The sequence below is a fragment of the Suricata suricatta genome, chromosome 13 (genome assembly GCF_006229205.1).
Source record: "Suricata suricatta isolate VVHF042 chromosome 13, meerkat_22Aug2017_6uvM2_HiC, whole genome shotgun sequence".
Classification (NCBI taxonomy): Eukaryota; Metazoa; Chordata; class Mammalia; order Carnivora; family Herpestidae; genus Suricata; species Suricata suricatta.
This window is the reverse complement of record NC_043712.1, coordinates 23,215,284-23,230,082: the sequence shown is the minus strand read 5'-3', so window position 1 is coordinate 23,230,082 and position 14,799 is coordinate 23,215,284. Positions and strand designations below refer to the sequence as shown.

The following is a 14,799-nucleotide window of genomic DNA, read 5'->3' as shown; positions in this document are numbered from 1 at the left end:
CTCATGCTCTGTTTCTCTTTGTCTCAATAATAAATAAACATAAAACATTAAAAAAAAAAGTAAACAAAACAAGAAAACCCAACATTTCCAAATCTGCTCTCAACATATATTGTGTCCCTGTGATTTCCTTCCTTGTAATAGTCTAGAATACAAATATCAAAATCTGCCTGGCATGCCAGCACATCACCATGCTGGGTTTATGGCTGGTAATAATAATAAAACATGGAAGATAACAATGTTAATAATCAAACATGGCCTTCTCTCTCCCACAGCTCAAAACTTGGTCTTAGCACCCTGTCTGCACACCTCCAGGCTGCCTTCAACAGCTGATGAGAATTTACACCTAAGAGAAAACCTATCTGAAACCCCATGCTTTCACCTAGATTATTCATAACTTACAACAAAGTACTTACTTGGGCCTGTACAAAAGCGGTTAAAAGGAGAAAACTGTCCTTAAGAACTAAAAAATAGAACTACCATAAGATCCAGCAATTCCACTGGAGTGTATTTATCCAAAGAAAACAAAAACACTAACTGGAAAAGATCTATACGCCCCCATGTTCATTACAGCATTAAAATCCTCAACATATGGAAACAACCTAAGTGCCCATCAGTGGATAAATGGATAAAGAAAATGTGGTATATGTACAGAATGGAATATTACTCGGCAAAAAAAAAAAAAAAAAAGAAGAGGAAGAAGAAAAAGAAAGAAAGAAAAAGAAATCTTGCCATTTGCAATAGTATGGATGGACCTCAAGGGCATTATGCTAAATAAGTCAGACAAGGAAAGACAAATACCATATGATCTCACTTGTATGCAGAAATGTTAAATACACACACACACACACACACACACACACACACACACCAAGCTCAGTTGCCAGAGCTGGGGGAAGGAAATAGGAAGAATGGGTGAAGGGAGTCAAAAGGTGCAAACATTGCTGTCAGTCACAGACATGTAATGTACAGCATGGTGTCTAGAGCTAATAAGGCCGTATTGCATATTTGAGAGTTGCTAAGAGTACATCTTAAAAGTTCTCATCATCACAAGAAAAAAACTTTTTTGTAACTACATAAGGTAATGGATGCTAACTAGACTTATAATCACTTCACAATGTACTATTCAAACATTGAATCATTACGTTGTACACCCAAAACTGACGTAATGCTATATGTCAAATACACCTCAAGTAGTAAATAAGGAAAGAAAGACAAGAAAAGGGAAGACAAGAATTGACTGATTTCCAGAAAAACAAAAAAAATAGGAAGCCATCCTGGGGTAAACAGTAAGAGGTGAGGGATAAGCTAAGCTCTGTGAATCATCACTATTAGCAGAAAGGGGTGGGGGGCGGGGTGGGAAGGGAGATAAAGCTACCCAGAAAAACAAGTGGTGACCACCAAGCTTCCTACAGTAGTTGTCAAAACAGGAAGTTTACTTCTACTGGTCTGATACATAACCACAGAGACTAACAGATTGTGGCCAGGAAGACTGGTCGAACAAAGAAAACCTGGAAAGAGAGCAAAACAAAATCTCTCCTATTTTCCACTGTCAGGAAGAGATGGTTTCCAACAAAAATAATAAACAAAGAGCAATCACTCACTCACACACACACACACACACACACACACACACACACACACACACGGGGCCTGGGTGGCTCAGTTGGCTAAGCAGCTGACTACTGATTTTGACTCAGGTCATAATCCTAGGTTTGTGGAATCGAGCCCAGGTCAGGCTCTGCACAAGGAGCATGGAGCCCGCTTGGGACCCCTTCTCCTCCCACCCCTATGCCTCTCCCCTGCCTGCATTCTCCCTCCAAAAATAAAAATTAAAAAATCTAAAAAAGGGAAAAAAACACACACCCACACAAAACTATGAGGTAGCTGCACAAACACAAAAGGACACCGCAAATAGCCTTGTGATTAGCATAAAATGAAGACGCGAAAAATAATGTTTTACAAGTATATTTGACCTAGAAAGGTGCTCATCACATAAGATTTAAAATGTAGATTACAAAAGAGAATGTTCACTATGATCCAATTTTATTGTGTTTTAAAGTCTGAAGGCATAGCAGTCTTAAGGCATTAGTAAACATTTAGGTGGACAATGGAATTTTGAATGATTTTTATTTTCTTCTTTTTGTTTCTCTGTAGTACTCTCCGATTTAACTATATAAAATGACACCTAAGAAATCATTTTCCTTTAAAAATATATTGCAGTAAGTTAGTAATTTGCTTTTTCTTTCCACCAGGAAGAAGGAGTAATGTCAAGTTGCTGTAGAAACCGTGTGCTGCTCAGATTTACCTCTCCAGCATAGCTGTTTTTCCACATGGATAGAGACGGAGAAGTCCAGTCTGATGGTCTGAGAGCCATTACTATCCAGCCACCCTGTGCCCCATCGTACAACTCCTAGAAACCTGTATCTTCAACAGACTGTTTTTGGATATAAATCACTGGCAACCATGGTATCCCAAAAATAATTTTGAAAAGAAAATGGTATATTCCACATTGTACTGGAAGCTTCAGCCAGAGCAGCCAAGCATTTTAAAAGGGAGGGAGGTGGGGGGAGGGGGGAGGCATCTAAATTAGAAAGAAACGAAAGTATCTGTATTCACAGATGACATGTTCTTACATATGCACCATCCCAAAGAAACCACAAAAAATTATTAAAGCTCATGAATAAATTCAATGAAGTTGCAAGATACAAGACCAACAGGGATAAACACTTATGACCTTGGATTTGGCAATGGTTTCTTTTAGACAGGACACCCATGAAATCACAAGCAACAGAAAAACTGGAAAACTCACATACATGTGGAAATTAAACAGTACATTTCTCGTTACGTGCTGTGTCAAAGAAGAAATTAAAAAAAAAAATCAAAGAGTATCTTGACCCAAAGAAAACAAACACAACAGATGAAATTTGTGGGATGGAAAAGAAGTTCTAAGAGGACAGTTTAGAGTAATAAATGCCTACAGTATGACAAAAGATCTCGGGGCACCTGGGTGGCACAGTGGGTTAAGCGTCAGACTCTTGTTCTCGGCTCAGGTCATGATCTTGAGGAGTTTAAGCCCCACACTGGGCTCTGCGCTGATGGTGCAGAGCCTGCTTGGGATTCTGTCTCTCCTTCTCTCTAACCCTCCCCAACTTGTGATCTCTCTCTCTCTCTCTCAAAATAAATAAATTTAAGAAGAAAAATTTTTATAGAAAAAAGATTACAAATAAATGACCTAATTTTATAGTTAGCTGCTTAAGGAGTATAAGGTTTCTTCTCGGGGTGATGAAAAGATCTTGAAACTAGACGGAAGTATTGGTTACATAACAATGTGAATGTACTAAATGCCACCTTTAAAAAGTTAATGATTAATTTTATGTTATATGAATTATACCTTTAAAAATGCAAAATTAAAAAGGGGGGGAGGGGTAGGGAAGTGGGGCATGGTCTTCAAACCTAAAGTATTTTAGAGGTGCCTCAGTGGCTTAGTCAGTTAAGAGTCTGACTTGATCTAAGCTCAGGTCTTGATCTTAGAATTCAAGCCCCATGTTGAGCTCCACGCTGTGTGTGAAGCCTACTTTAGAAACAAAAACCTAAAATATTATAATCATGCTTATTTTCTATTTAGAAAATGCAGACTTTTAAACGGATTTAAAGCAGGCTCATCATGGCATGTTTTTAAAATAGAACTACTTTCCAAATACTTAAGAGTAATATTAATAGAATACCCCATTTCTTACCAGAAGACTCTTTTCCATTCTGTTTTTCATAGAGGGTGCCCACAGACATCAGGAAAACAATAACCAGGAATACCGGAATTCTCCATGAGCCAGCCAGGGATGCTGAAAATTATTAAGAGTTACATTTTTAGCACTTTAGCACTTGTCTTTAACAGAGTTAGTAGACTGACAGAACACTTTGGCATAGAGGCCATTAACAAAATTGTTTCCCAGGGAAATTTTTGTTTTAAGGACCTAAGACAGATAAGCCTCAGTTCAGGACTCTCTCAGTTAAATCCAGCTCTGCTGAGGCCACTGGTCTAAAATTGGGTATGTGTCAGCCTACCCTTAATGGGTTAGTATCACCTGAGGATTAAAGTCCATTCTAACAAACACCCAGGGTTTAAGAGCATCCTGAACCCAAACCTTCCTTTAACCTCAAAATGACCTGCATCAGTTATAGAACCTAAAATCATGGAGCCTGACTTCATTTCCTGAAAATACCACTGGGTGTGAACTCCATCTCTCAAGTGAAGGTGAGATGGCCCAGAATAGCCCTGCAAAAAGCTTCAATGTATCCTCTGTTTAAAAGGCAAAAATGCTAACAGGTGGCCAAGGACCAGGTACCTACCACAGGCATTTGTGTTTCCCTGAGAAAATCTACAGCCTTCTGGACTGCTGCCTCTTCCTCAGCCTTCCCCAAATGTAAAATGAGTCACGTCAGACATTAGGGGATCTTGCTAATATGCTCCTTCAGGACTCCAAGTCAGCAAAGCTAGAAAGTAATGCTTTGTTCCACATCAGACTTTAAGCAAAGAAATACTTTTAATCAACTCTGGTTTTTTATTTTTAACTGTAAGTAGTTCTAAAAACTACTTTAGAAAGCTAACTACTGCTCTAAGTTACTGAATTCTGTTTTTAAATTAGAACCTAATGTTTCCATAAGGTTAAGACTTGGAGATAAAAGAGTTCCTGAAAAATATCACTCTATAACATCCTAGCACCCATTCAGCTAACCGTAAAGAGTCCCAACCAAATACCAGGGAACTCCTTCTTTTGAGCAGCTGACACGAATCATCCTTATGTTGAACAGATCTGTCTCCCTGAAGCTACTCATTGCTGACATCTCTCCCTCATGGGTACAGAGATCTGTTTAAACCCCTCTTTCACAGGATAGTCCTTCAAACAGGTATCCATATTTTATTTTCTCCTTCTCTCTGCTTCCTCTCCACTCCTGTAGCCCAGTCCCCTTCTCTTATCCAGAGTAAATACCTCTGGTTCCTCTGTTTCTGACACACTTAACTGCTTATCTACACCCTCCTTAAAGGACCTTTTGAAAGTGAACATTCAATACAATCCAAAGATAGACATGTTAAAGCATAAAATTTTTATTAAAGGTTAAAGAAAGATTAAAGCAGAACATTTTCTAAAGATTATTTTAAAGAATGTTAAATGCAATATACAACAATATAAAAAAATTCACTTCAATTCACATGATCAGCTTCTGCTGATCTTAAGCTAGACTTTCTTAGAAAAAGGGACCCACCTAAATGAAAAAGCAATATAATCCAGACAGGAATTGAAATTGCTCTCAAGTAGCGTTCAGTGCTTGCATTCCACTTGAATGAGACAGCCAATACATAGCCAACTACGAGTGTCCAGATCTTAAATGAAATATAGGCACAGCTGTAAATATATACACATGAAAATAAACATACATTCATACAAAATCTGCAAACATCTAGACAGCGTGAGAGCTGTGGACACAGCACAGAAAAGACGAAGGTGGTGCTGCTAAATGGCGTGTATAGGTTTTCCTCTTCTTTAGAGACAAATCGAGTTTTGAAATAAACATGCATTTGAAATCCTGCACAAAGAGCTATACTATTTCGACAGTCGTGGGGCCCCTAGCTTGCTCAGTTGGTGGAGTATTTGACACTAGATCTCGGGGTTGCAAGTTTGAGCCCCATATTGGGTGTAAAGATTACTTAAAAATAAATCTTAGGGGCACTGGGTGACTCCATCGGTTAAGCATCCAACTACTGCTCAGGTCATGATCTCATGATTCACAGGATTGAACTCCACATCGGGCTCTGTCCTAACAGTCTGGAGCCTGCGTGGTACTAGGTATCTAGATGTAGACTTTGTAGATGAGATTCTTACTAGTCTGATAGGGTTTTCAGTACCAGAAATGAAACAGTTAAAAAAGGATCCTCTTCAATACCAAAAATTCCTGGAAGGTTTGCAGAAGTGTCAGAGAGATTTAATAGATTTGTGCTAATGACTATTTCATTTAATCCCTCCTTGTCTAAAGCAATGGTACTGGCATTTACAGGATGTTAAAATGGAACACCTTGAGGACCTAAAAAAGCAGCTGAATAAATAATTTACTAAGATAGTATCAGAAAACAATTCAAAAAAAGGAAATATTTACCATTAAATTTAACCTTTTCTGTTTAAGACTTTTGTTTTGTAAAAGATAAAGGAAGTTTTGTAACATTTCAGTTCAATTTTAAAGTGTTTAATCATGATTGTGTATTTAGGTTTCTTAAATTTTTTTATGGTAACTGTTAGGATGGAAAAAAAATAATAGTCTTTTGGTCTTAAAATGCTTATAGCTTCTGACCTTAGACTCCAGCTTTGGAACCTTACTAAAAAATAATAAATTCTGAAAAAGTCTCTATAAAGAAGCTTATCAGAGTAAAATTAAGGATAATGAAAAGTGGATAAACTAAAAGTTCAACTGGAAAGTGACTAACTACGGAGGATTCACTCAATAAAATGTTATGCAACCATTAAAATAGTTTTTTTTTTAACAAAACCATAGAGTTAACAACACTCTTAAGATATTCGTACAGAAAAAGCAAAATATAAAAAACATGACATGATTATACCTACAGCATGATGAGAGGAAAAAGTAAATGTACTAAGAAGTTAGTAGTTGTATTTGGATGATAAGATTCTGGTTTCCCTTTTACTTTTTTCTGTATTTTCCAAAGAGCCTTTAATGTGCACAAATTCTTTTATAATGAAAAGGGTATTATTTTTCTTCAAGCAACTCTATTAGATGAAATACTCAAGAGATCTTGAGCCCCAGATATATGAGCCTATGGGAAGGCAGGCCACAGCTGCTTCAAACCAGTTCAAGCCCACAGAACCACACAAACTTAACCTGGGAATTCAGAGAATTTCAAGTAGGGTTGTGGAGCTCAGAACAAAATCAGAGTATAATAATAGTACACTTCCACAGCAAACTGTTAAAATAAAAAAATGATCCTCAGCAAATGGTCAGTCTTCAGTGCATATGCCACACAGGAGTAATCTGCCCACCCCATGAAACATTAAGTCAGCAATTCAGGTAAGAAACTAGAAAGCATATTAATTGAATTCACAGACTACACAAAATTGGGAATAGTCAATAAAAACTGAGATGACTATAATGATTCAAAAAGATATCCTGAAGCTAGAACAATGGCTAATTCAAATAAGATTAAATTTAATAGAAAGATACAAAAACCTGCTCTTAGGTTCAAAACTCGCCTGCACAAGTACTGAATGGGAAAAGGATAGCTAAGCTACTTTCCAGTTCAGTAGAAGTTCAGTAGAAGTCAGGAGTAGAAATGCTGTGAGTGCCTAGTCATAATGCTCAGGAAAACTGATTGTTTCAATGACTTCTGCACTATCAAAACTACAGCCGTAAAAATTCAGACCGGGAAAGGAAACAGAAACCACCATATAGGAGATACAAATTATAGTTGGGGGGGGAGGGGAGAAAATATGAATATTTGATAGCTATCTTCAAATAGCTGAGAAAATGCCATCTGGGAGAGGCATTCGCCTTAATCCCCTGTGGTCCTGAGAGCCAAAACAATAGGTAAGAATTAGGAAACAACCCATTTCAGCTTGATATGAGGATAAATTTTTCTAACAAACTATAGACACCTAAAAATGGAGTATTTTGTTTGAGCAAAAGCTGACCTTAACAACAAAGCACAAGAGTCTGCTCTCTGTGAGAAACTGACCTCAGGATCACAGCAGGCACACCTTTCAGAGTTTAAGCCAATGCTGGTTTTTAAACCGATGTCTAGTAAGTATCTGTTTCTTACCTGTACTCATAAGGAACCAGTATCACCTACAGGGAGAGAAAGAGAGGCTGCACACTTCAGAAAGAAACTTGTAACTTAAAAAGAAGCACATGTTTGTACCTAGTCAATCTGAAACCCACTGATAGCCTTATTTCAGTTTGAAATAACCACTTATTAAATATACTCCCCAATTCTACTTCTAGGAACTTGGTTTACAGAAATCCCTAGTTTGGTTTCTAGAAGTTCCATATACTGTACAGACAGATCTGAAAAGGTTCACTGTGGCTGCAAAAAAAAAAAAATTTTTTTAAACGACGTAAATGTCATTTTGTAATGGTACCTCCAGAAACTGGAACAATTTTTCAGACATTCAGAGATGTGATGAATATCTACATTCAATGACACAGAGTAAATGCACACATGTGTAAATCTGTAATGGTGAAAATATATTCAGCCCAGATATTTAAAAATACCATCTCTGGATAGTTGGATTTCAGGGGGTAATTTGCTTCTTCTGCTTTCCTTCAAGTGCTGAATTTTCTAAAAGTATTTTCATCTTTATAAATAGCATATGTTTTGGGGTGTTTTTTTTTTTAAGTTTATTTATTTTGAGACAGAGCCAGAGAAAGAAGAGAGAAAGAATCCCAAACAGGCTCTACACTGACAGCACAGGGCTCGACCCCACGAACCGTTCATTGAGATCATGAGCTGAAATCAGGGAGAGAGTCAGATCCTTAACTGACTGAGCCACCCAGGCACCCCACAAATGTTTGTAACTTAAAAAACCTCTTTTGGCCTATGGATTTCCCCCCCCAATATTCTGAAGTGTCTCCTCAGAAAAGATTCACAAGATATTATCAGCTCAAAAAGTATGACCATTTATAAACACTTTGGATTTCTTATTAAACTGTTATGATTATAGAAATTACCAACGTTTAAAATATGTTTATCAGATTATCCTAATACAAATTCAGAACTACAATTATCTGATAGGAAAACTTTCTAAAAGGCATCTGGAAAAAAAAGTTTTTATACTACAGTAGTATTAAAAAGAAAAAGCTGTCCAGAAGCACTAACAAGGAAGATGTCTACAATACAAAGATAAATGAGAAAGCAAGGTGCAAAATTTTATATAGATAATACCCCATTTTTGTTCACAAAAAAAAAAAAACCCATACTTTATATGTTCATATAAGCATACAAATAAATTTAGGTTATTCATCAGTTAACAGTAGTAACATCTTACCCAGTAGGAATGGTGGCAGAGAAATGATTCACTTTACCATATAGACCTCTATGCTGCTTAAACTGTTTTTTATATAACATGTTTTACGTGAATCAATTTCAAAATTGCTAAATATTCTTTAAAATAAATTTACCAAAAATAAGGATTTCGTACTTTCCAATATCATACTTAATTTCTAGTATGGATTCCTAAAAGTCTGTCTTTAAGCGTTGTTTCTGTCTCTATATTTAGCCTTTGAGCAATCCTGTTGGAGTATGAATTTTCTTCCAACTATGGAAGCAATCAATGAACCACAGTTTATATACAAGAGGGCATACTTTCTCAAACTGTGTTCTTCAAATAATGTATCTTTTTTGAAATACACATTTAATACTCACTTTAAAGCACCAATGTATGCTCCATACCATATAAGGTGCCCCATAAAAACTAGCAACGTTTATTTAGCACTACAAGCAAACTAATAAGCACATTTTCCTTTCATCTGGCTTATTAACCACATATGCTTTTCTGATAAATAGAATACTAAGTGCATAAAACATAAGTAGACTTTGCCTTTTAGACGGTTTTATTTATTGCCATGAGCATTAACCAGAAAAACTGGGCTTGCTTCTGTCGCACGTTTTTGCAAAAACAGTTTCCTAAGTCTTTCACGGAGTGAATAACTTCCCAGCCACAGCCTCTGACATACAATCCCAACTGCACAAATGTACAAATCTCAATGAGTGATTGCTTCAGCTACTTCATTCTCCTTTAAAACAGCTTTATCCTAATTTGAAAGCTATTCTCTTTTGTGGTGTGGCAAGTTAGAGTCAAGAATCTTTTACCATCAGCGTCTTTGAGAAAGAACCTAAGCACTGGAAACTTTCCACCTTAGTGACACCAAGCAAAAGCACACCTAGACAAGGGTTCAGAAGTGGAATGGAGTGGGCCCGGTTGGCTGACTAATGTACACTTCCCAAGAGCCTCTTGGGCAGCACCACCAAACACTTGGGAACTGTGCAAGGAAACTTAGAAACCATCCAAGCCAACCCAACACTTCACACAGCTGGAGCTGAGTAGCCCACAGAAGAACCCTAGTCTGTCCAAGGTCACAAAACAAGCTATTGACAGAGCTCAGTTTAGAATTTACTGTCTTAGGGCACCTGGCTGGCTCAGTCAGAAGAGCACGTGACTCTTGATCTCAGGGTCATGAGTCTGAGCCCCACACCAGGGGGAACATTACTTACAAAAGCAAGAGATTACTTACCAAAAAAAAATTTTAAATAAGTAAAAGTTACAGGCTTCTCACCTTCCGCCACTATTCTTTCTACCTCATACTTCTTTTTAAAGTAAAATGGAAACAGTGGGATCAGAAACCGAGGAGAAATCAAATCGATTACTATTGTACAAAAACTGGAAAGGATCTCCAAATCTTGTAACATGTAAGGGCTAAGTAAGAGAAAGGAAAATCAAAACACTCCCGGCAAAGAAAAGGGGGTGGGAGAGGGGTGGGCATTAGCTTTTCAGTTTTATCTTGATAACTACATCATGGGAAGACACCAAGGGCCCCAAAAACTGTCACAGGTGAGCACAGTGCAACAGGTGATTTTTTTTTTAAGTGCTGAGAAACCACTTCTGAAGTCCGTACAAAATTCTAATATATTTCAAACTATTTAAAAGAATTATTCATACCATACATGCTTGGTCTTTCACTTGCAAGTGGGATGGAGTATTAGGAGATTTAAGAAACCCAATAGTGATGTGAAGAGGAACAAAACTAGAAGGATAAACTGGCAACAAAAGAAAACACAGGCACTGAAGCCACTATAGAGGAAAACCAGACATGGCTTGGAAATAGCTGAACAAATACAATGTTTCTGGAGGACCAGAATCCAAGAGTCTTTGGGGGAATGTGTATGGTTAGTCCTGTCCTGTTGTCTTCTACGTTTCCCCCCAAATAACTAAAATCAGTTTCTATTCTAAAAAGTTAAACTAAAACATTTAAACACAACATAGTAGGAGGAAACTGAAAAATTCCTCGAAGCTTACTCAGTTTTGCTGACAAAAGGACTGACTGCTGATTGGGCTGCTGAACCATTTGCTGGCAGAACGAACAGGTCAATCTCTAAACCAGTCCTTACACCAATGAAATCCCTCTCATCCTTCAACGGATAATTGTGAGTAGAAAACAGCACCCATGAAAGCACCTGATCCAGTGCCTGGCACATGAGAGATGCTCCACAGCTGGATCTTAAATGTATGAAATGTCAGCTCCCCAAAACGTAGATTTGCTTAAATGTAACCTTTCTCCCTGCCTTTCCCATCTATGTCTCTCTTCAGTGAGAGGTTCAATTTTACAAGTTGTCTAGAAAGTATGGACTCTTTCTCCATACCAGGTGGCTCTGCTTGGGCTTGTATAACCAAACCAACTGTGAACTCTGAGACAGAAATTTTACAGAGCGGTCCCCTTGCCCAGTCAGATGACATTCCTTCCCTTCACGTCAGGCTTTAATCAACCCTTCTGGGGACTCCCTGTCTCTGCTTCATACCCCTCTCCCCCATCCGCAGCCACCCCAACCCACACACCCCTAAGGGCAGCGGCAAGAAACCACAGAAACCACAACCGCAAGCCTTGTTTCTCTCAAATTCAGATCAACTTTGGGGACCTACTCCTTCAACTTAAGCCCCTCTACCACTCCTATGCACTTCTAGTCAACTCATACTCTCTTTTACAATAGTTTTGTTTTCCTCTACTCCTCTTCTCCTGTGTCCTCATCACTGTAGCCAAACAGCTGTTTCAAGCCTTTTCAAAATCACTAATTGGGGATGCGTGGGTGGCTCAGTCCATTAAGCATCTGACTCTTGATCTTGGCTCAGATCTTGCTCTTAAGGCTCATGAGACATGAGCCCTAGGATCGGACTCTGTGCTGACAGCATGGAGCCTGCTTAGGATTCTCTCTCCTTTTCTATCTGCCCTTTCCCTGCTTCACTCATTCCCTCACGTGTACTCTCTCTCAAAATAAACAAACAACAAATATCATTAACTGGCTAGACCTTCCCCCCACCTTCTAGACAAATTTAACATTGGCCCTTACTTCTCTTTCACTCATTTGCAACTCATACAAGGGTATTCAAGTAAAATACAAAAACGAGGGTTTCTTCGCTGTAAAAAGATATTCAAAACTACATACATTCAGCTATAGGCACTTCACTCACACGCAATTCCTCATCTCCTTTCACTGAGGGTGACTGGCAGAAATGCCCCACTTTCCACTAATCTTCCCAATTTACCCATGTATTCAACTTCTTACTACAGTATGACATTAATTCTTTTATTTTCCAACATCCTATAGTTTGGAGGATATGCTGTTTGGTCTTGCCAACAATAATTTACACTAAACTGCAGTATCAACAGTCAAAATGTCAGCAGAAACTGTACCTGCGTCTGTCTTTGACAAGACTGATTTTCTTGGTAGGAATGAAGTCATGGTATTTATAGTTCCTAACAGCATATAGTATTCTGCATTATATGAGGTAGTCAATTGAACTGTGCAACAAGGTAAAGAAGAAATAGCACTGAAGGCATAAACAACAGGATAAAGGAGATGAAGCACACTCTTGACTTCTTCACAAGCTATGTGACTTTGGGACAGTCATATTCTCTGTGCCTCAGAAGCCTCTCCTGAAAAGTGGCAGGCATCTGGCAGTAAAAAGATAAACTTCAGGATCACTCCAACCTGACAATCCAGCAAGCCCCAGGAGTTCAAAGGTCATTCCACATCCCTCCTTCCTACAAGTGAAATAGCCCAGGCCACTTGGAGGCCAAAGTTGGTCTGGTCACTTAGCAGCTGCACACACAGGCAGCATCCCAAAATCATGGATGAGGTGCTCCCCAATTCCTTGCTGGCCCATAACGGGTTGTAATGATGTGTGTGTCTGCCATTTCCCTAAGAACATGTTCACATGGTTACATGACCTTGAAGACAAAGCCTGGATCCTACTCATTTTAAACCCCTACAAACCCTAGCATCCATCAACATGTCCAATCACCTTTTAATGGAAACTGAGAAATGGTAGCGATAGAGCAAGAGAATACAGGGGTTCTGGAATCAATTATCACTCTACCAATAACCTTAGGTCAAAACCATGTTTCACACATAAGGGGAATCATTTTGCAACGTGATGTCAAGGTGCGCTGAACATTGACAAAAGTGAGTAAAATTATTTTTAAATGGCACTTTATTGACGAAGTAGCATTCTCATGCATTAAATACTCACCTGTTTTTAATAGCCCTCAGTTAAATAGTTGGGGATTAACTGCTCTAGAATCTAGTCTGAATTAGGAAATGTGCCGCAAGATTATCTTTAAAATCCCTTCCAATTCTAAAGCTCCCTGATTTTCGAAGAATAAGCTCTGGGTGATCCATGAAACAAATCTACCTCTCCTTCCCCCAGTCTGCTTAAGTAATCCAGGCGGAAGGTACTCAGGTACAGCAGTCCCTCCACAAGTGGTTCCCAAGAAGTCAAGTGTGGCGGGAAGCCCGCCCCAGTGCCTCACACCAAGGATACTTGAAAGCACCTGAACTCAGAAGCAGCAATGGCCTTTGAAAAAAGAAATCTTCGTCTTATGACTTGAGAAACTTGAGTCAATCCGTCCCTTCTTTTGTCCCTAACTAGCCCTAGCCTGGTAAGTAGTCAGTCACCTCTCCCATCTGCAGAATGACAAGCTGGACTAGGATCTCTAAGGTCCCTTACAGCTGATATCCAGAAAAGTCTCCCGAGAGAACTAAAGATGGATGGAACCACCACCCCCACCCCCTCACTCTGACCAGGGGTAAATTCAAGTCCACCTGTCAATGCTCAAGTCAACCTGCAAAGCGGAACCGCGATTCCCAAACTGGGGTCACATCCACCTAAGAGGATCTATTAAGATGGGGCGGGGACAGGAAGGCTGTTTCAAGTCACACCCGCCCTCTCTTTGGAAGGAAGTGGGCCAAGTTGCACGCGGAGGAGGGCGGAGAATTTTGATGGTCCCTGCACAGTGAGGAGGAGCTGCAGGACGGCCCCCCCGGTAACCGGGAGTGTGTTGAGGGGTGCCGCGTGCCCGCCGGGCCACGGACCGCGCCCGGGGGGCCGCTCACTCACCCACAGGCTGCTGAAGTAGTCCAGCCCGCGGCAGATGAGTGCGCCGGCGTGCGCCAGCAGCACCTGCACGCCCAGGTAGCTGCCGAGGCTGTAGAGGCCGTAGAGCAGCGGGCCGCCGGCGCCCAGCAGCAGCAGCAGGCGGCGGCGGCGCAGCGCCTGCTCGCCCAGGGCCTCGACGCCGTAGTCGGCGAAGCAGAGCGGCAGGAGCAGCGCGGCCAGCACGATGGGCGTGTGCGCGCGGTGCAGGCGCTGCAGCCAGTGGCGGCCCAGGCGCGTCAGCGAGCTCTTGAAGGGGTGCAGGAAGGTGCCGCACAGCACGGCCCACAGCAACGGCCGCAGGAAGGCCTCCAAGATGAAGTAGACCAGCACGGCGGCGCCGCAACACAGGCACACGAACAGCACGGCCCCCGTGTTGTAGAAGGCCTGCTTGATAGGCTTGTCAAAGCGCAGCGCCAGCGCCGGCGTCCTGGGGGTCTCCCCGCAGCAGGCGCCGCTTCCCGGCCCGACCACTCGCGGGACCCGCGGCGCCCGGCCCGGGGAGCCCCGTGGGCTGGGCGCCTCAGGAGGGCCGCCGCCGTCGGCCATAGTGCCTCTGCTGCCGCCGCCAAGAGGCGGTACTGGAAAGCCG

At 40.6% G+C, this 14,799-nt stretch overlaps 1 protein-coding gene across 4 annotated transcripts in view; it reads right to left on the bottom strand.

Annotated features, from left to right (window-relative positions):
• TMEM245 (transmembrane protein 245) overlaps nt 1–14,799 on the bottom strand; it is an 84,858-nt gene extending 70,059 nt beyond the window's left edge. For 3 of the 4 annotated variants that reach the window (XM_029920943.1, XM_029920944.1, XM_029920946.1), the window contains exons 1-3: nt 14,172–14,797; nt 5,263–5,380; nt 3,738–3,839 (exon numbers count right to left, since the gene is read on the bottom strand). In XM_029920943.1, coding sequence (XP_029776803.1) covers nt 3,738–3,839; nt 5,263–5,380; nt 14,172–14,756 — 805 coding nt within the window. In that variant the 5' untranslated portion in view covers nt 14,757–14,797. Of the gene's footprint in view, nt 1–3,737; nt 3,840–5,262; nt 5,381–14,171 lie in introns of all 4 variants that reach the window. The other variant, XM_029920945.1, reaches the window with a different exon arrangement.